This window comes from Erinaceus europaeus, chromosome 3 (assembly GCF_950295315.1).
Source record: "Erinaceus europaeus chromosome 3, mEriEur2.1, whole genome shotgun sequence".
In the NCBI taxonomy this organism is placed as follows: Eukaryota; Metazoa; Chordata; class Mammalia; order Eulipotyphla; family Erinaceidae; genus Erinaceus; species Erinaceus europaeus.
In genome coordinates, this window is record NC_080164.1 from 87,127,964 (window position 1) to 87,150,422 (window position 22,459).

The following is a 22,459-nucleotide window of genomic DNA, read 5'->3' on the forward strand; positions in this document are numbered from 1 at the left end:
ATGATTTTATTAGGTCCATAAATATTTGCAGTGCTAAATTGCAGAATGAGTGTTAATAGCAGAACAACTGTCCTTGGGAGCAAGGTCAACAATGCCTGATGCTGGCTAACCCACTTCCTTAAGTAATTCTGAAAAACATTGGATTTAAACAAAGATCTAAACTAAGTTTTCATGCCTGCTCATTTGGGGGAAGGAAGGACAAAATGTAAATATTTATGGTATACATTAAACTTGGGTTTTTACATTTTCTAATAGTGATTTAATAATGATTAACAAGATTGTAAGATAAGAGGGATGTTGGGATATTGTACAGATGTGGTTAAGTTAGGCAGGACCTACAAACCACCATATTTCCATATAAGTATTATTATTTACATATCAATCTTCTGCCTTGTTTTAAACGTGACTCCTCCGCCACCACATTACCCCCTCAGGGTATCGCCCATTCCTGCAAGCTAAAAAACTATAGCAACCATTGCTACGGAAGCTTTCTACCTTCCCAGAGTGCCTTGTTTTCTCCACCCCCTTTCCTAGCCAATTCCGTCCCGACTTGCCACTTCCAGTATTCTCCTATAAAAGCCACTCCTGTTTCCGCTCTTTCTCTTTCTCTTCCACATCCCAACCTGGAGAAGGGCTGGCATGCATAGCAGGAGGCGGCCATTTTGCTAGCTCCACGTGGCCTAGACCCGCTGTGCTCACACCCAACTCTTGGGCGTCTGCATGAATAAAGATTTGCGTTCCCGCTCCGACACAAGTTCCTGGTCTCTTCTCTCTCCTACAATGCAACCCGACCGAGGGACAATTTCATACAGTTCCCACAATCAGAGTTCCATGTCCCATCCCCTCCACTGGAAAGTTCTCTAGTCTCTTTTTTACTATTATTATTTATAAAAAAGGAAACTTCCCTATTCTTTATCCCTCTGTAAATATGGACCAAAGATGTTTATGGGGAGCAGAAGATGGAAAGTTTGGCTTCTTTAATTGCTTCTCCACTGGACATGGGCATTGTTAGGTCAATCCATATCCGCAGCCTGTTTCTATCTTTCCCTAGTGGGGTAGGGCTCTGGGAAAATGAAGTTGTCTGCCCAGAGAGGTCAAGATGGAATCATAGTAGCTTCTGGCTGAAAGGTGGAAAAATATTAAGCAGGACAAACGTGTTTAATAAACAGGAACTCAAAGGTAAGAATACAGGAAATGAGGGGGGTCAAGTGGCTGTACACCCAGTTAAGTCCACATAGTACTAAGTGCAAGGACCCACCCAAGGACTGGCTACCCACCTGCAGAGGAGAAGCTTCACAAGCAGTAAATCAGGTCTGCAGGTGTCTTTCTCTCTACTTTTCTATCTGCCCTGCCCTCTCAAATTTTTCCTCTGTCTATCCAATAAAAATGGGGGGAAGACCACCAGGAACAGTGGATTTATAGTGCCAGCACCTAGCCCCATCGATAACCCTGGAGGCATAAAAAAAAATGAACAGAGCAGATGAAAATACGGGTCTTTGGTATTTATATATTTTCCTTATGTTTAGGAGCTACTCTCTGCCCTAATCCAGCTTTCTAGGCCTATTCTCAACTCTGACACCATCTTCCCAGACAATATTTTTAGTCCACCTGTTTGGTGTTTGCTTTATTTTTTAAGAATTAAGAGACATAAGCAGTGCTGGGTAGTGTGCATCAAGCTAAGGACACATGTTAAAATACACAATGACCTGGGTTCAGCCCCTAGTTCCCACCTGCTGAGAGGAAGCTTCTGTAAGAAGCACTCAATTGGCACTGAAGTGAAGGAAGGCAGTTCCTGGGGGACTGAACCTTCAACCTATAGAATTTGGTATTATCTCCCAATAGATAGTATCAGAAATCAGTCACACTGCAGGCATCCAGTTAAGAGTTTAAAAATAATTTTGTGGTATAGGAAGGAGGAAAACTTAACCCAGTGGAAAGCAAAGGAAGGTAGCATAATGGTTATGCAAAGACACTCTCATTCCTGAGGCTCCAACGTCCCAGGTTCAATCTCCTGCACCACCATAAGCCAGAAGTTGAGCAGTGTTCTGGTAAATAAATAAAATTATACCTAGTGGAAATGGGTGCATAATTATAGTAGAAATGCAAAATTCCTTATCAAAATGTTAACAAAGAATGCAATAATACCAAAAAATTATTACACACCATAACAAAGTGAGGCTTACTGTAGGCATACAGAACTGGTTCAGTATTCAAAAGACAAGCAGTGTAATCCATCATATCAACAGGCTAAAGAAGGAAAAAAATACTTGATTAAATCAGTCCAGAAAAAGCATTTGGCAAAACTTCAACAACATCTATTCATAAAAAAAAAAACCTTTCAGCAGATTTGCAAATTAGGGATAGAAGGAACTTCCTGAACTTGACATTCTATAAAGACACAACTGATTCAAAATGCCAAGTTTTAAAGACTATGCAGTAAAGTGACTAGATGGCAAAGGGGGTGGTCTGCTCCTTTTTAATGGGCTAAACTGGAGGCCATGGCATAGCACACACAGTGGAGTGTACATGTTACCATATACAAAGAACTCTGTTCAGGCCACAGGTGGAAGCTTCATGAGCAGTTGAGTTGTGCTGCTATATGTCCCTCTTTCTTCTCTCCCCCCTTTGTCTCTCTCTCTCTCTCTCCCCTGCCCTCTTCTTCTCCCTCTCCCTCTCTTTACCTCTCACTCTGTATTAAGAAAATGGCAGGAGATGAGGTGGTAGCGCAGCAGGCTAAGCATACATGGCGCAAAGCACAAGGACCCGAGTAAGGATCCCAACTTCCTGCCTGAAGGGGGGTCACTTCACAGGTGGTGAAGCAGGTCTGCAGGTGTCTATATTTCTCTCCCCCTCTCTGTCTTCCCTTCCTCTCTCCATTTCTCTCTGTTCTATCCAACAACAACAACAACAATAACAACAATAATCATAAAAGCAACAATGATAAACAATAAGGGCAACAGAAGGGGAAAAAATAGCCTCCAGGAGCAGTGGATTCACAGTGCAGGCACCAAGCCTCAGCAATAACCCTGAAAGAAAGAAAGAAAGAAAGAAAGAAAGAAAGAAAGAAAGAAAGAAAGAAAGAAAGAAAGAAAGAAAGAAAATGGCTACCAGGATTGGTGGAGTTGTCATGCAGGCATTGAGCTCCAGTGATAACCCTGAGGACAACAAGAAGAAAAGAGAAAAAGAGAAAACTCTAACAGTGCTCAAGACATAACACCTTACAAAATTAGTCTTTAAATCACAAAATAGAATATAGAGGTGTGTGTGTGTGTGTGTGTGTGTGTGTATGTGTGTGTGTGTGTGTGTATGTGTGTGCCAGGATAGCCTGAGGGAGCTTCTTCCCAAGGAAGTGCTCTCTGGGTTGGAGAGAACTCAACTGGAGCCAACCTAGGCTGCTGCATGGGAGAGGGATCAGGAATTCGTGTCGAGCTAACGTCGCAGGAGATACACTCTGGAACTCTCGGAGCCGGAAAGCAATTCCAAGTGTTTCTACTCAGAAAAGCAGCTTGTATATATACTAGCCAAGTAGGGTGGAAACAGGGTTTGACATAGAGGGGGTGGAACGAAAAGACAGTGGTGGAGATCAGGGTGTACTAAGAGAGGGGGCAGAGCAAAAAGACATCATGAACCAGTGGGGATTAAACCAATGCCCTGGAGGGAGGGTGGTGCTTAGTTAACAGTGGTTTATGTAAACAGACTGCAGCTTTAAGTGGGATCAAACCAATGCCCTGCAGGCATGCCAGTGCTTAGTTAAGCAGGATTAGAGACAGAAGCTTTAAACCAGGGGAGCTAGCATATTACCCAACATCTCCCCCTTTCTTTTTAACTAATGGCCATAGTATCAGGAGTGTGGGGCACTTTGTGAGGCAGGGAGACTGATAAGAGGCATACTTTTTGGGGTTCTACTGTCCCTCCTTGCTCAACCTCTTGGTAGAGAGAGAGACTAACAGGATTGACACACCCCTCAGGCTCAAGCCCTTCCAAGCTCAACCACATTCTCACAATTACCTAACATCTCCCTCTTACTTAATGGCCATATATAACTGGGTCAATGTCTGTAAAAGGCTTTATCTCTGTCAGGGGAATAGCAGTGTAGGGATGATCAGAAACCTGTTGAGAATAAACCAGAATGATAGCATGTAAGTGTCTTCAAAAAGAACTAGCACAAGACAGGGAGGGATAAGTAAGAGTAGCAAAGGACAGAGTGAGACTGAAGAGAGGTCTGGTAGGTGGAGAGGAGGGCTGCCTGATGGGTGGAGGAGTGGGGGCATGATAAGCCGAGGGGCTAGAGGGGTGATCTGACATTGCAAAGTCCCGAGTCAGCTGGCAGAAAGTTCCATGGATTGTTACAGTTAGTCCTCGAGAAGTCCAGCAGTATAAAGGGAGTGTCCACAGGTGTACCAGCAAGTCCAATAGAAGTGTCATTCCAATGTCAACGAACAGGGAAAAAATGCCGCATGTCTATCATGATGGAGGAAGACAGGCACTGGAACTTTTCTTCTCTGTAGAGAGTGAGCTGGAACTGCCAAAACATGACAGACGAAGCAGAAGCAGGAGAGGAGACAGCGATGGGTGAGAGAAAGGCAGTAGGAAAGTCTTGTCCTTTGGAGTCCGTGAATCAGGTTCTCCAGATTGTGTCAGGTCACATCATGGGTTTCGGGGGGATGGCTGTAATTGTGGTTGATGTCAGAGGTCAGGGGTCCAAGATGGATTTCTGGGGATTCAGTATGAGCAGATGCTTCTTCATGCAAAGGCTTAACATAGCTGTAGTCAATTACTTATGAAAAAACTTTGTAACAAATTAGAAGTTTACTATAATTGATAATTCTATGATTATAATTGGTTTAGGTATCTATAATTTCATTTAAAGGTCATCTTATGTGACCTCATGTAGCAGTCTCTGTACAGCAAAATTTTCAAACCAAATTTAAGTAATATATATATATATATATATATATTGATTCTTAACTATTTTTACATTGGACTTTTAAGCAAACTCAGGTTACTAGAGAGTGAACACATCTTAGTGACAATTTTTTTTTTGAAAATTTACAATGTCAGATTGATGCCAGATTTGTTGTGGATTAATTTCCACAAGATACCTTACAGAACATTTTTGGGGGCCCTTCAGAAATGTCCTGTATAGAGAATTTGTATTTTACTTAGGAGATGATGAATTGTCACATTGAATATTTAGACTTTTATCTTAAACACTCAGTTACTTTAGCAAATTAATTTTACCTCTCCTGGTAAGAATGTAACTTGAAAGTTACACTTTAACTGTTAAGTTAATGTTTACCAAACTTGAAACACACATACTAAACATGTAGTTTATAACACACAGGAGGATAAAAACTTTTGTAACTAAGACATATCATTTTAAACGCAAATTTAGATATACTGTCATAGTTGAACCATCTTTACTCACACAGTTTAAGACTAAACATTTCATATTTATACCAAGACTTAAAAAAGAAATCAAAAAGAGGAAAAAACAATTCTTGGACTGTTTCTGGACATCTCCAGAAACCATGGCTGCATCCAGCCATTTTATATAAAGTCAATTAAATTTCAGAGTACTCTGAACACAATGGGTCGTACTAAAAATTTTGGTCACTCAACTCACTCAATTTTTTTATTCAGCTCACTCACTCACAAAACACAACTGGCCAGTCATAGCATAAGACATTCGGAGGGAGAGGGGGAGGAAGAGTTCTGTGAATCAGATTTTTTAGATTCTGCCATGTTGTATTATGGATCCTGGGGTGCGTCCTGCAGCCAGTCCTCTTGCAGTGTTTCTTGTTCCTCAGGGATATCAGTGCCACCATGTGGGTATTGCCAGACATGGCGGGCAGGAACCCAAACAGGTTTGGAGTAATTTTGTGGAAAAACGCTTGCAAAACCCCTGCCCATAGTCAACAGGGGGTCAGGTCCTTTCCAAATTTTATCAAGTGGGTCTTTCCATCTGACTTTAATAGCTGGGATGGTGGGTGGTGTTTGCCAATGAAGAATAATAGGAGGTTGGTCCGAGTTTTTGTAAATATTAAAGAGATTTAATGTAGCTAAGGCTTTTGCCAGCTGGATATTGGGGGGGTACATTTCCCCTTTTTATTTAATTGAGCCTTAAGAGTTTTATGGGCCCTCTCGACAATGCCTTGTCCTTGTGGATTATACGGAATGCCTGTAGTATGAGTAATGTTCCAGAGGGAACAAAAATATTTAAATTGTTTGCTGGTAAAAGCAGTCCCATTGTCAGTTTTAAGTTGAAGAGGTACCCCCATTACAACAAAATAGGAGAGCATATGGTTTATAAGATTTTTTTGAGTTTCCTCCTGTCTGAGCTATAGCCCACAAAGACTTAGAGAAGGTATCAATTGAGATGAACACATATTTTTGTTTGCCAAAGTTGGGTTTGTGGGTGACATCAATTTGCCCAAGAGTGTTGGCTTTTAAGCCTTGGGTGTTAACCCCAAGAATAGCAGGTGATTTGATTAGACCTGCACAAGAGTAGCACGTAGCAAGAACTTTCAACTGTGCCAGAGGAATATCAGAAAATCAAGCTCAAAGTCCTTTAATATTAACATGGGTTAAGGAATGAAAGTCAGCAGGATTAGAGACAGAGGCTATGAGAATTCCCATGGAGGCGAGGCGGTCGACTGCAGCATTCCCTTCGGACAGGGGACCAGGAAGAGGGCTGTGGGAACGTAGGTGCTGAACATACAGTGGTTGGGTTCGAGAACAGAGCATAGAGGCAATTTGAATCAAGAGAGGGGAAAGTGGGTTGTCATCAATTCTCACATAAGATTGAACAAGCAAGCCATGGAAGTAAGTTAACAGTATACACACTGTCAGAAAAAAGGTTGAAGGCTTCTGGTACAGTTTTTAATGCAAGGAAAACAGCATAAAGTTCTTTGTACTGAGGGGAATTATCAGGAAGCTCAGTAAAGAGAGGTTTGGGGTATTGCTGGTCTGGATAATATATAAGGGCAGCAGCTCCCTTTTTTTCCACCATCAGTGAAGACTGTAGAAGCAGAGGGGATGAGATCTCGAGAGAAAAGTTTAGGTACTAGTAGAGGCAAAAGAGGTAAAGAAGCTATCAATTTATTAGAGGGGAAATGATTATCTAATTGTCCTGGAAAACCCACTAAACTTATGGCAAAAGGAGAATGGTGGCGTATGAGCCATTCTGTATCTGTGAGACAAAAGGGATGATTGAATCTGGTTCCCTTCCTAAGACCTGTACTGATCTATTTCTTCCTTGGCAAACCATGAATGCTAAGGCATCAATCTCCGTAAGAAGTCTTGGCATTCCTCTACTGGTGTATGAAGCCATTCGAGAACGCCATGCTTTTGCCACAATGCTCCCTTACTGTGGGGGTGGAGTTAAAGACTAGAAGATTTACCGGAGAGGAGGTGGAGAACCTAAGGAGGTGCATGTCCTAGACAGCCTGGTTAACTCTTTCTAGTGCCAAGGAGGCTTCAGGGGTTAACATATGCTTTGAGGAGGGCTGTTTGTTTCCTTTTAACAGACTGAACAGCAGTTGCAGGCAGCTAGTAGACAGATAAAGATACTGCCTAAGCCAATTCAAATTTCCAAGAAAACTTTGTAAAGAAGCAAGAGTGAAATTAGAAGGAAAAGTAACACAAGGTTTTAAAGGACGAATCCATGTTAGGAAAATCTCTGAGCCTAAGAAAGATATTGGAGGAATTAGCTCAGGAATTATTGGAGGAATTATTCTCAGGAGCTACATTAAGTCCACTTTTCTTTAAGGCAGGGATAAGAAAATCACGTAGGGCAGAGAGATGTGTATCTAGTTCTCCCCATATTAACACATCATCCATATAATGAAAAACCTTAAGGCCCTTATGAATATATGGAAAAAGGGCAGATTTAACAGCCTCTTGACAAATAGTAGGACTATTGGCCATGCCCTGGGGCATCACCACCCATTCATATCTATCAGCAGGGCTGGCGTTATTAATAGAAGGAACAGAGAAGGCAAAATGTTTACAATCTTGTGGGTGCAAGGGAATAGAGAAAAAGCAATCTTGTATATCAATAGCTATGATTGGAATTCCTGTGGGAATCGCAGAAGCAAGAGGCAAACCCCTTTGGGGGGAGCCCAAACCTGCATGGTTTTATTAACTGCACGAAGATCTTGGAGGAGGCACCATTTTCCTGAGCACTTTTTAATCACAAAGACTGGAGTATTCCATGGGCTCTGAGAATGACGAATGTGTCCCAAAGACAACTGCTCTTGGATGAGTTCTTTTAAAATTTCTAGCTTCTCCCTAGGCAAAGGCCACTGTTCCACCCAGACAGGCTCATTAGAAAGCCAGTCTAAGTGGGGAGTTCTGTTACGAACAGTGGCAGTTAGTATTGGGGGTGCTGGTTGGGTCTAGCAGTCTCACAGGAGTGAGTGTGGTGTCCTGCAGAGGTGTCTGAAGATATCACTACATCCAAAGATTCCAGCAAGTCTCTTCCCAATAAATTGGTGCTTGTATCAGCTATTAAAGGCCGAAAGCATCCGGTAGTCCCTTCTGGATCTTCCCACACAAGGGAATCTCATGTGAGGAATGCCTGAGTCAACCCTCCAACACCATGTAAGCGAGGTCCTGGGAGGAGTTCCCAACCCTGGGGAACCTCTGCTTGTCTTAAGATTGTTTTGTCTGCCCCTGTGTAAATCAAACACTTAAAGGGAATATTACCAATCTTTACTGTCATAGTTGGGTGTCCCCTTTCTAAAACAGGGGTGGTCCACAAAATCTCAGGCTCTGAATCTGAACCATTCTCTTGCTCCAGCCAGTTATTCCTATGCTGGAAGTTGCCACACGCTGTGCATTCCTCCTTCTGCTCACCCTCTGCTATTGTTACTTGGCATGGTGGGCGGAGCAATGGGTTGGGTCCCAAGCTGAGCTTCTGTTTATGGAAGAAAGGTGAGGCACCAAGCAGGCGACCTGCTTCATTACCTCTTGGGGGCGGGGCTAAGAGAAGCCCCACACCTAGTTTAAATTCCTGTTTACATTTGGCAGGGGCGTGCCATTCCTATGGAACCTTGATAAACAATCTCTCCTCCAATGAAACCCTTTCTGGAATCTGGGACAAGGCATTCGTGGTCTCTGGTTCCCTGACTGGAGGCGGGATTGCCCTGACTGGAGGCGGGGTTGCCCTGACTGGAAGTGGGGTCGTGGCTTATTTTCTGGACACTGGTTACGCCAATACCCTTGGCGACTACACTGAAAGCATGCCCCTTTTCGCTTATGTAAGGTAGCTGCGTAGGCCTGCATCATAGGTGCTTGAAAAGAGCTTGATCTGAGATCCTGTGTAGCTATAATCCAGGTATCTGAGTGTTCATTTTTTTTTTATCCTGAGTGTTCATTTTTAAGAGTGATACAGGCCTATCGGAAATGCAGAAGCATTCCATCCCAGACAATGGATCGCAGGAGGAGAAAACGAGTGTCAGGATTATAAATCTTCCTTTCCAAACTCGACTGGACCCTGGCAATGAATTTAGCCAGGGATTCATCAGGTTCTTGTTGAAGGGAGAGAATGGGGGCTGAGGCCGCTCCCATGGGTGGTGTTAATCGCTCCCATGCTCTTAATGCACAGAGGCATACCTGATCAAAATACCTGGGTGGAAACTTGGCTTCTGCCTGTTGAATCCCTGTTTCTAATTGGACCATTCCAAATGATGCATCAAAATTCCCCTCTGGCTGATTTTGACTTTTTTCCCGCAATTGCTGTAAATATTCATCACGAAAAAATGCCTCCCATTGCAGGAAGAGGGGACCTGGGAGCGTAGCATGAGTTCTGTCCCTCCAATCTTGGGGGCTATTAAGGTTCTGAAGCAGGCCTTGTAAAATGGACCTGGTCCATGGGGCATGAATACCATCATCCTTAATAGCCTGGCGTACTTCTTTCAGGTCTGTGGCAGAATATGGATACCAGGCCTGAGGCTTTTATCTATTGGGGGCGACATTGACCGGAAATGTGTGGACTTGCTCTGATAACTGTGTAGCAGTGGGGGGAGGAGTCACAGAAGTGGAAGCTTCTGGATAAGTGCTGGCTGAAGAAGTGGTTTTGGAGGCTACAGGAGAATCCGGACATGCGTCTGCCAAAACGGGGGTGGGCGAAGAAGTGGCTGTGGAGGCCGCAGGAGGTTCCGGACACATGTCTGCCAAAATGGAGGTGGCCGAAGAAGCAGCTGTGGAGTCCAAAGGAGAATTCAGACACGTGTCTGCCTAAATGGGGGCCTCAGGGCAAGATGCAGAGGGCTTAGGGTGGGTCAGGATCAGAACAGGCTTTTGCTTCTTCTTGTTTTTAAGGTGCTGGTTAAGTTCTATGATCACTTCCTTTATCTCTTGGACCTCTGCCTCTAGGTCCCTTAGCCTTTTGAGAGGTTGCCCTATATATCCCTTAAAAGCTGCAATGATGATCAACAGGATATAAGGTGCACCCCGAGGAAAATGTCCCAGATATATAAAAATTGTATACAGATGTTGCTGAGGAATTATTCTGATGCAGTCTCCACCCCCAGGTTTTACTACGCCCAGCGAAATCCTAGCAGTGCCCCCTTCAACCAATCCTGGCCCCATACGTCACCCCTGGTTGTCACCCAATAAAAAGCCCCCTCACCCCCCCTCGCTCTCTGGGCTCTCAGCTCCCCCTCTCTCAGATCTCGCTCCCTTCTCTCGCCCCGTGGTCAGGTAGTGGGGACAGCCATTGTCGGCTGACTCCACGTGGTCTGAGCCAACCCCCCCCCATCCTATAATAAAGATTTGTGTACCCCTTTGCTCTGGATGTCCACTCTCTTCTCCACGGTGCAGCCCGACACCAGACCGCTACAACAACATACAGAAAAAAGAATACAGAATTTGGAAAAGATCATCCATGGTGGAGAGGTCTCAGGAATATAATAAGAAAGAAAAGAGAAAAAAAATCACAGTGCCTTAACACGAGGTTGCAGATATCCAAATGGTGTATACTTATCTAGGATGTCTTCTTGTAAATCTGCTGCTTATGTGTCCCTGTTCTGGGCACCAAATGCCGGGATAGCCTGAGGGTGCTTCTTCCCAAGGAAGTGCTCTCTGGGTTGGAGAGAACTCAACTGGAGCCAACCTAGGCTGCTGCATGGGAGAGGGATCAGGAATTCGTGTCGAGCTAACGTCGCAGGAGATACACTCTGGAACTCTAGGAGCCGGAAAGCAATTCCAAGTGTTTCTACTCAGAAAAGCAGCTTGTATATATACTAGCCAAGTAGGGTGGAAACAGGGTTTGACATAGAGGGGGTGGAACGAAAAGACAGTGGTGGAGATCAGGGTGTACTAAGAGAGGGGGCAGAGCAAAAAGACATCATGAACCAGTGGGGATTAAACCAATGCCCTGGAGGGAGGGTGGTGCTTAGTTAACAGTGGTTTATGTAAACAGACTGCAGCTTTAAGTGGGATCAAACCAATGCCCTGCAGGCATGCCGATGCTTAGTTAAGCAGGATTAGAGACAGAAGCTTTAAGCCGGGGGAGCTGGCATACTACCCAACATGTAAGTATATATATACATATATGTATGTATATGGAAAAGCATTAAAGGAAATATTCATATCTCCTAGAAACTAATAACTCCCAAGCACACACCACCACAAAATGTAAAGGCAGCAGAGACACAGCAATAACCAAAGTAGATGTAACTCTAAACTCATTAACTGTATAGGGATGATGTCCAAGACATTGTGACACACTTGGAGAGGGAAAGGTTAGTAACAATAAAAACACTGGAAGGTCACTAATCTTATATGCTCCCTGCAGGAGCTCCTTAAAGAAACAGTATCTTGCCTGAGAAGTCAAGGAGACAGAGGCCAGGCAGTGGCATACCTGGTTAAGCACACATGTTGCACTGTGCAAAGACCTGGGTTCAACCCTCAGTCTCCCCCCTGTAATGGGGAATCTTAATGAATAGTAAAGCAGTGCTACAGGTATCTCTCTATCTCTCTACTGCTCTCTCTCTCCCTTCCCTCTTGATTTCTCTGTCTCTGTCCAATAAATATAAATAAATTATTATTAAAGGAAAGAAAACTGATTAAGGAGAAGGAATGTCAAAGTTGAGTAGCAGGTCCTGCGCTGAGCCTTGTCATCTAGTTTGGATTTGCCCCTAGCAGGTGGGAAGGAATTGCACGCAAATGTAGGTGAGGGTATAACGGGAAAGATGCACACTGCACTGAAGACAATATTTACAAAGGGTCTGTGCAATAAGTGACCATGTGGCTCTCTGCCCAGGGCACCACTGTGGAGTTTACAGATCCCCACCAGAACATGTCACATACCATGGTAAGTTGCACTCACTCCTAAACAACTTTGTCTCAGAGGGTACACAGAAGGTAAGTAAAAAATGGCAATGCAGGGAGTCAGGCAGTAGCACAGCAGGTTAAGCGCATGTGGCACAAAGCGCAAGGACTGGTGTAAGGATCCCGGTTCGAGCCCCCAACTTCCCATCTGTAGGGGAGTCGCTTCACAGGTGGTAAAGCAGGTCTGTAGGTATCTATCTTTCTCTCCTTCTCTCTGTCTTCCCTTCCTCTCTCCATTTCTCTGTCCTATCCAACGACATCAACAACAACAATAATAATAACTACAACAACAAAACAAGGGCAAGAAAAGGAAATAAATAAATATTTAAAAAATGGCAATGCAAGTTCGTTGTCGTTCTTTGAATCTTCTGATTCTCCTAATGGTATTTCCTCCCATGTCTCCAGAGAGAAGCACAGTGTATCTGTTATTCATTTCTTCATTAATTTTGCTTCCAGGGTTATCACTGAGGCTCAGTGTCTGCACAGCTCTATCATTCCAAGCAGCTATTTCTTTCCTTCTTGAAAATAAAGAGTGAAAGACAGAAAAAGATAGATGAAAGGAAGGAAGGAAGGAAGGAAGGAAGGAAGGGAGGGAGGGAGGGAAGGAGGGAGAAAGGGAGAGAGAAAGAAAGAAAGAAAATGAAGGAAGGAAGGAAGGAAGGAAGGAAGACAGAAAGAAAGAAAGAAAGAAAGAAAGAAAGAAAGAAAGAAAGAAAGAAAGAAAGAAGGAAAGAAGGGAGGAAGGAAGATAGGGAGGGAAAGGAAGTAAGAGAGACAGGAAACACACCTGCAGCACTGCTCCACTACCAGTAATGATACCCCTCTACAGATGGGGACCAGGGACTTGAACCCAGGTTCTTGCCTACAGCAACATATAGACTCTACTGAATAAGCCACTACCTGGCTCCTGTTGAATGTGCCTATTATCAGATGAGATCAGGCATATTCAGGGTGGTATGGCCATAGACTGAATGTGCCTATTACCACTGGGGCTCCAAGGCCCAAAAGTTAAAGATCTTATATCATAGTCCTTTTATCAGCCCTCACATCCCTGGTTTCAATTTTTCTATTGAAAAGAATTCAATTTTGTTCCATTGCAAAGTCAACTGACTCATACCTGAGTATGAGGTTTAGATTTTATCACTACTAGTCAACTTAGTTTCACTGAGGTTTATTAGAGTCCTACTATCCACAAGATTTTTTTGTTTTTACCAAAAACAAATATTGTATGGTCCCACTTATAGGAAGGACTTAGAAGTCCACTTGGATACAGTACTACTCTGACATTCAGCCTGAATCCCAGCCCCCAATGCAATGAAGGAAGCTTCAGTGCTATGGTTTCTCTCTTCCCTCCCACCCTCCCTGTCTTTGTCTCTCTATCTAAAAAAGGTAACCTACAGCAGTGAAGCCCTGTTGGGAGGAGGAGGTGGAAGGCAATGAATTAGAGCAGTCCATAGACACAGACAGTGAAGTAGGGTTTAGCAGGAGATGTGAAAAGGAAAAAAAGATGGGGAGTTATTGTTTAATGGGCAGAGTTTCTATTAGGGAATATAGAAAAGTTATAGAAGGCTGGGTGTAGCATACCTGGTAGATCACATATATAATACAATGTGTAAGGACCCAGGATCAAGTCCCCATATACAGAGAGAAAGCTTCATGCTGTCTGTCTGTCTCGGCGTGTGTGTGTGTGTGTTTCTCTCTCTATGTCTCTCTGTCTCTCCCCCTCTCACTTTCTGTCTCTATCCAAAATAAATAAGTAGATATATTTTAAAAATAAAAATTATAGAAAAAGATAGTTCTGGAAATGAGCAGTGGTGGTGGCTGCATTGTAGTATGCAAGTTACTACTAAAGTAGAAAGTCTGATCCAAGAAATAATAATAAAGGCATTAAGCAGTTTCCAGTGTTTTTCTACATCTATCACATCCTGGTGTGAAATACCACACCAAGTAAAGAAATGGTCCAATGTTGGAGAGTTCCCACCATCACTAGGTAGAAAGAAAATTCAAAGTGTTAAAAATGCTAAACCTAGACTTAGGTGCACAGAATTTTCTTAGTAAGAAATGTCTTCCAGGGTTAAGTGGAGGTTCACCCAATAGAATGCACTAGCTGCTATGTGTCTGTTGGGACCCAGGTTCAAATCCTGAGCCATCAACTTTAAAGCAGAAGCTTCACAAATAGTGAGACAGTGCTGCGGGTGCCTTTCTCTGTCTTCTACCTTTTATCAAAAACTAAGGGGAGGTCGCCTACCTAGGAAATATACCTAAAATTGACTTCCTAGCTTCTTCGCACATGAAGACCCTTAGTCCTATGTTGGTCTTGTCGGGCTGAGCTTCATTGACGAGAGACAGACGACCAGGGACTCATGGTTGAGCTGTACACAGTATCTCTTTATTCATGCAGGATGCAGCGCAATCTATACCAAGCTAAGCTAAACTCAAAACTACAAACAATCTTGTCCTTATAAATATACTAGCCCAGTAGGGTGGGAACAGGATGCGACGCAGAGGGTGGAGAGAAAAGTGACTGGTGAAAATCAGGGTATGACAAGGAGAGGATCAGGGTGTGACAAGGAGAGGGGGTGGAGCAGGTGAGAATTCTACCACTAAACCACCAATGCCCTAGAGGGAGTGTGGTGCTTTATGTAAATGTAAAAGTGATTTATGTAAATAGACCAAAGCTTTGAATGGGATCAAATCAATCACTATATAGGCATATGGTTAAGCAGAAGCCAGGGGGAGCTGGTATACTACCCAACAGATCTGCTTCTAAATTCTGCTTCTAAGACCCCTTCTGTTGCACTGCTTGTGGTCTATTTACATAATCACTGTTTTGTTCACACTGGTTTAATCCCCACTGGTTTGCGCTTTTTCCTTCTCCCCACCCCCTATCCTATGTACTTCCTCTTCCTGACACTTCTGCCTCAGGAGATATATAAGGACAGGATTGTGATTAGAGATAGCTAGCTTGCACTGCATTCCTCATCAATAAAGACTGAACTGCATCCCACTCAGCCATGAGTCCCTGGTCATCTCTCTCCTGCTTGCAAAGTTAGACTGGCAACTGGCACCCTGAACTGGGACTGGCAGTCCCATCTGCTCTATTCTTACACCTGGGATTCTGATTATTAAACAATTTGTCCTACTTTATATCTTACTGGTTTTCAGCCACCAAATTGCAGATGCTACTGTGAGGTCAACCTGACTTCCCTGGGCAGACGACCTCACCAATATGTCCTGGAACCCCACCTCCCCAGAGCCCTACCCCACTAGGGAAAGACAGAAACAGGCTGGAGGTATGGATCAACCTGATAATGTCTATGACTAGTGGAGAAGCAATTACAGAAGCCAGTCCTTCCACCTTCCGCACCCCATCAAGAATTTTGGTCCATACTCCCAGAGGGATAAAGAATAGGGAAGCACTGGGACCAGGTGGTGGTGTACCTGGTTGAGTGCACGTATTACAATACACAAGGACCCAGGTTTGAGCCCCCAGTCCCCACCTGCAGGGGGAAAGCTTTGTGAGTGGTGAAGCAGTGCTGCAGGTGTCTCTCTGTCTCTCTCCCTCTCTATCACCCCTGCCCTCTTGATTTCTGGCTGTCTCTATCCAATAAATAAAGATAATAATAATTTAAAAAAAAGAATAGGGAAACTTCCAATGGAGGAGCTGAGACACAGAACTCTGGTGGTCGTGATTGTATGGGATTGTACCCCTCTTATCCCACAATCTCATCTACCATCATTGTCACTAATATTAAAAAAAAAAAGTCACTGGGAACAGCAAAGTCATATAGGAACCATACCCCAGCAATAACCCTGGTGGCTAAAACAACAAATTGAAAAATAGAAAATATATTCAGAGTCAACAAAAACAGCTCATTTGGATATTGTACCTGTTATACCATGTGTAAAACTCAGGTTGGAGCCCAGCCCCCAAGTTACTAAAAGAATCTTCTGGAAAGTGGTATCTTTCCCTCTCTACCTCTTACTCTTCTGTCCCTCTCTTGGAAAAATGGGTCAGTTTGGAGTAGTAAAGCCCTAGTAACAGCAAAAGAAAAAAGAAGAAACATCTTTCACTAACATTTTATGAAGTACAGCATAAAGTCATTGCAGAAGTTGCTCTGGCTTGGTCAGGAATGAAAGCTGAGGACTACAGACATGAAGCAGATTTGACAGCTCTCACAAGATCTGAAATGTCTTTAGCTTGACAGAGTTCCATCACCTTGTGGCTCAAGGTCCCTCCCTATCCTTTATTCAGATTTATCTTTCACTTATTTGTCCATTTGCAGCAGTATTTGACCAGGGGGTGGGGGAGGGTGATTTCCAAGAAAGGATTAAATATGAAGGGATTTCTGAGGGTAAAATCATTCCAGTGTGTAGCACTTAGGGAGGAGATACAGAATCCACACAGTAACTAAATTCTAGTGACTATTTCTAAATACGCCCTTTGCAGAGTCAAACTGTGGGAGGAAGCACTCAGAGAGCAAGTGGCGATAAGGGCTCTGGTAAATGGTGTAACCTAGATTCAGAACTTTCCATGTGGACCAATAGTTGAGGGTGGGGTAGGGAGACACCACAGCAGTGAAGCTTCCCCCGTTTCAATGGGGGTCATACTCAAAGCAAAGTCAGCACACTATCCAGGTGAGTTACCTGGCCAGCCCTGAAGGTAACTTTTATTCAATTCAATTTTCCTAGGTTAGATATTAAGTCTTAAAATTTACATTCCCCCAACCATGTGTCAGTGACTAATCTATGCCAGCTTTTATTTTTCTACTCCTATCATTAAAATGTTCAAGGTTTGGGCCCAGGAATATAGCATAATGGTTATGCAAAAAGACTTTCATGCCTGAGTCTCCCAGGTCCCAGGTTCAATCCCCTGCACCACCAGAAACCAGAGCTCAGCAGTGCACTGATAAAAAATTTAAAAATAGGGGCTGGATAGTGGCACACCTGGTTGAGTGTACATTATAGTGCACAAGAACTCAAGTTCAAGCCCATGGTCCTCACATACAGGGGGAAAGCTTTGTGAGTGGAAAGCTTTGTGAGGGCTGCAGGGCTCTCTCTCTCTCTCTCATCCCTTCCCCTCTCAATTTCTAGCTGTCTCTATCCAATAAATAAAGATAAGAAAATTGGGAGTCGGGCTGTAGCACAGCGGGTTAAGCGCAGGTGGCGCAAAGCACAAGGACCGGCATAAGGATCCCAGTTCGAACCCCGGCTCCCCACCTGCAGGGGAGTCACTTCACAGGCGGTGAAGCAGGTCTGCAGGTGTCTGTCTTTCTCTCCCCCTCTCTGTCTTCCCCTCCTCTCTCCATTTCTCTCTGTCCTATCCAACAACAACAACAACAACAATAACTACAACAATAAAAAGGGCAACAAAAGGGAATAAATAAAATAAATATTAAAAAAAAACTTTAAAAAAAAAAAGATAAGAAAATTAAAAATAAAAAAATTATACTACAGAAGTATAGTTAGTTACTCAGGGAGTCTACCCTACCTAACCATCTAGTGTCAGATGCTTCTGTTTGCTTTTTATTTAAGAACCTGTCTTATAAATCCATTCACTGCTTACTTAAAATAACCAGGTCTGAGCCTAGGAAAGGAGCCCACAATTGCCAGTAATTGTTGGGATTCCATTTTCTCAATTAAGTGGTTGCTGACACTCAGGTGTGGTCCTTGGCACACTGGCAGCCTGAACTAATGTGAGAAGCCATCTTATTTGGTAAATTACATGATTTCCTAAACATCTCAGAATTATAACATACTTGTTCACCTTGCCATCTCCCTGGCTTCTAATTACCAACTAGAAGGCCTCTGCACACCCCTCACCCTGCCTCAACGCTGCTGCAAAGATCAAAGTAGTCTCAGCGGGGATCAGGATGCATGCTGGTGAAGAAAGTGTATGATTCCACCTTCATCATAATTAGGATGTTTCACTAATATAATCTTCAAACCTACCAGACACATAGCAGACAGATGGAAGACTGGAGCCCAGTCAATCAGACACATTCTCAAATATGGCCATATTTGAGAATAGTTACAATTCCCTCAGTTTCAGTGACCTTGAAACACACAGAGGAAGGAATAATCAAGACCAAATGGAAAAGAAGAGACAAGAGGAAAAAAAAAAAAGCTGGAATAAATAAAGTCACTGAATATAAAAATCAGTTCTTATCTACCACTCATTCCCCCCCATATCAAAACCATTCATTTAGTACTCATGAATGCATACCAGCAGTGAAACAAAAATAAAGACTTACAAAAATAAACAGGTTATAGTATGAAGCAACTAAGACTACAAAATAAGTTTACTGAGAACACAAGTCTCATTAGTTTTAACTACATGCATTCTAAGGTCTGGGCAGACAGAAACAAAAGAAATAAGGTCTCTACCACACAGCTTCTATTTGAGGAGAGAGAGAGAGAGAGAGAGAGAGAGCAAATACACTCAACGATTATACAGATGGTTCCATGTCAGTTAATGATAAAACACTGAAGAAAGTAAGCTCAGTCAATAGAACAAGACTGAGGCAGCCTCTTTGGCTCCTGCTTCTTCTCCTGCTCAGAGGCATCTCTACGGAGGGTGTTCAAGGTGCCCGCCATGGCTGCTGCTCCTGGGAACTGAACACATGTGACTCAGCAAGTCAGTTAACTCTAAGACTCCTTTACAGCCATGAGTGACCTATACCTCTGCTGATACCTATTTATCTCCTGGGACTGAACTTCATGGACTTTATGGACCTAGAATATTCCTTTTTTTTTTAATTTTTACTTATAAAATGGAAATACTGACAAGACCATAAGATAAAAGAGACACAATTGCACACAATTCCTACCACCAGGACTCTGTATCTCATCCCCTCCCCTGATAGCTTTCCTATTCTTTAACCCTCTGGAATTATGGAGCCAGGGTCATTATGGGATGCAGAAGGTGTAAGGTCTGGCTTCTCTAATTGCTTCCCCACTGAACAAGGGCATTGGCAGGTCAGTCCATACTCCCAGCCTGTCTCTCTCTTTCCCTAGTGGGGCAGAGCTCTGAGTAAGTGGAGCTCCAGGACACATTGGTGGGGTTGTCTGCCCAGGGAAGTCTTGTTGGCATCATGGTAGCATCTTTTTTATCTGATGGCTGAAAAAGAGTTTAACTATAAAGCAGAACAAATTGCTGACTAATCATGAACCTAAAGGCAAGAATATTGCAGGTAAAGATTGGAGTCTCTGTCTTGGAAATAGTTAATAGGTGTATTTTAGGTTTATTCCAAGGGGCCCGTGACTTTACTAGTTTTGGCCTAAGTCTGACATCTAGTACGCAGGTGGACCCAAGGTATTGTCTGGGCAGATGGTATCACAGTTGGAAAAAGAACTAGAAAGCTGGATCAGGGAAGAGAGTAGCTCCCAAATGTAGGGAAAGTATATAAATATTCTTAACTGTAAACCCCATCAATTTGATCTGGGGCCCATAGTCAGCACAGGAGCCTATGTAACCTCTGCATCCCTGTAGGTCTGAGCTTATATTCTGAGGTCATGGCTAGGCATTCCAGGCTGCACAAATTTCAGGACCTATCTTCCTCGAGTGGCAGGCAGAGTATACTATCCAACCGCCCTTTGGAGAATAGAGCATTCCCTATCGTTGTTTATCCACACTGAGGGCAAGATCCTATGGGAGCCCACAAAGGGGTTCCTTATGTTGTTCCTGATGGAGATGACCATTGACAGTGGTGAGAGAGATCTGTTAAAAGGTAGGCCTAGTGTATTCTTAACCCCAGCTGATAATTATTTTGCAGAACCTAAAATATATCTCGTACTACTGTTCCACCTTAATAAAGCTTTGATTGTTTAAACCCGCCAAAAAAAAAAAAAAAGCAAAGACTGAAGCAGGAGCTACATTGCTCAGACACAGATGAGAAATATAAGCTCCTCAAGGGTCTGCTGATGTTACCACATGCAAGCCCCCTTCCCACCTGCAGGAGGGGAGCTTCATGAGCACTGGAGCAATTTTACAGGTGTCTCTCTCCCCTCTCTCTTTCTCCTACTTTCTATCAAAAATAAGGAAAAGGAGGGTGTGGGAAATAGCATAACGGGTTGAACATACATGGCACAAAGTGCAAGGACAGGCATAAAGATCCTGGAACAAGCGCCTATCTCCCCAGCTGCTGGGGGGTGGGTCACTTCAAAGCAGGTTTGCAGATGCCTATCTTTCTTTATTTTTTAAATTTCTTTATTGGGGGATTAGTGGCTTACAGTCAACAGTAAAATACAATAGTTTGTACATGCATGACATTTCCACCTAACGATACAGCCCCCACTAAGTCCTCCTCTACTATCATGTTCCAGGACCTGAACCCTCCCCACCACACCCAGAGTCTTCTAGTTTGGTGTAATACACCAACTCCAGCTCAAGTTCTGTTTATAGTTTTCCCTTCTGATCTTGTTTTCAACTTCTGTCTATGAGTGAGATTATCCCATATTCATCCTTTGGTGTCTGATTTATCTCACTTAACATGATATCTTCGAGCTCCAAACAAGATGAGGTAAAGAAGGTGAATTCACCATGAACTTGAGACTTTGGAGCCTCAGGAATAAAAGTCTCTTTAAATAACCATTATTCCATCTACCCCTGTTCACATTTCTCAGTTTTCCATGTAACAATTCAACCGCCCTCTAGGTCTTCCTTTGCCATCATGATCCAGGACCTGAACCCTCCCTCCCTACCCCAGAGTCCTTTACTTTGGTGCTGTACACTAGACTCTGTCCAGGTTCTGCTTTTTGTTTATTGTTCAACTATTTTTTTTTGGTAATTGGATTGTTTCATTGAAAATTCCTTTAAAATTGAGGTGGAAAATAGTTCTGTCAATATTTTCCTCTAAGTATTTGAGGGTTTCTGGTCTAACATCCAAGGAGGGGTGTCTATCTTTCTTTCCCGTCTTCCCCTGCTCTCTTGATTTCTCTCTGTCCTTTCCAACAACAGCAACAACAATAACAGCAAGGGCAACAAAATGAAAAGAAAAGATGGGAGACTTCGGAGGTAGGGCTACGAGCAGCAACAGATCTGTTTCTTCGGAGGCAGGGCTACGAGCAGCAACAGATCTGTTTCTCTCCTCTCCTCTCCCAGATCAACTAGGAATACCAAAGGATACCACCTGGGACCGAAACAAGACAGGATCAGAACAACTACAGGAACCCACCAAATCACTGGTGAGTGCAAACACATGTGGCTGGTGACAGAGAGGAGTCTATGGAGAGACTAAGTGGCTGGTAACAGTCCGACGGTCTATCAGTTGAGACACCACCTCCAGTCTGTTCCACCAACAAGGGGACAGCTGAAGGAAGGAGAGGAATCCCCGGAGACTCACCAAGTGCAATTCTGAGTCTCCATTGCTACTGCCCTCAGAATCTGGAGCAGCAGCAGGGAGGGACACCGGAAAACAGAGATCTAACCAGGAAACTCAGGAGAAGACCTATACCTCAGTGGCATAGTTGTGGGGCTGTGAAAGTTTCTTTGCATAACCACTCGACTATCTCTGCCACACCCTGCCTTATCTCTTGGTCAGGAGTCAGTGATTAAGCTAAGAAGCCTACTTATAGTTTAGAAGCCCTCAGGCTCCCATGGCCTACAGAGAAGAAAAAAAAAAAGGCTTTTAAATCACTGAGCCCCAACTCACGGATTAAAATACTATTGAAACAACTGTTAACTTCCACCACTATGAACCCTTTAATTACCTTACTTAGACACAAGTCAATCCAGGAAATAGTGATCAGTAATTTGAAAAGTACTAAGAGAGGGAACTCATAACATAAAATATAAAATGGGTAAACCAACAAGAAGAAATATTGGAGAAACTAACCAGGACAACAGTCCAGCTAAAAGCCCCCCAAAGGGGGAAGCACAAAATAATGAGTTCAACATCCAAACTAAGGAAATAATCACAGGAGTGAGTAAAGAGTTTGAAAGAATTGTAATCATAAATACAGGAACAACAAATGAGACTCTGGAAGAAAACACTAACTATCTCAAGGTTATTAGAGAGCTGAAAGCTGAAATAGCTGAGCTAAGAACACAACTAGCTGAACAAGCTAAAACAGTATTAGAACAGGGTAACAAAATAGATGAACTCCAGAAAACAGTAGA

The 22,459-nt window shown here is 43.3% G+C and overlaps 1 protein-coding gene across 2 annotated transcripts in view; it reads right to left on the bottom strand.

Annotated features, from left to right (window-relative positions):
• SLC9A2 (solute carrier family 9 member A2) overlaps positions 1-22,459 on the bottom strand; it is a 147,889-nt gene that overhangs the window by 98,897 nt on the left and 26,533 nt on the right. The window contains exon 2 of one of the 2 annotated variants that reach the window (XM_060187629.1): positions 1,928-2,045. The exons of the other annotated variant lie outside the window; for it this stretch is intronic. Coding sequence (XP_060043612.1) covers positions 1,928-1,979 — 52 coding nt within the window. The 5' untranslated portion in view covers positions 1,980-2,045. The remainder of the gene's footprint in view (positions 1-1,927; positions 2,046-22,459) is intronic. 2 annotated transcript variants of the gene reach the window in all.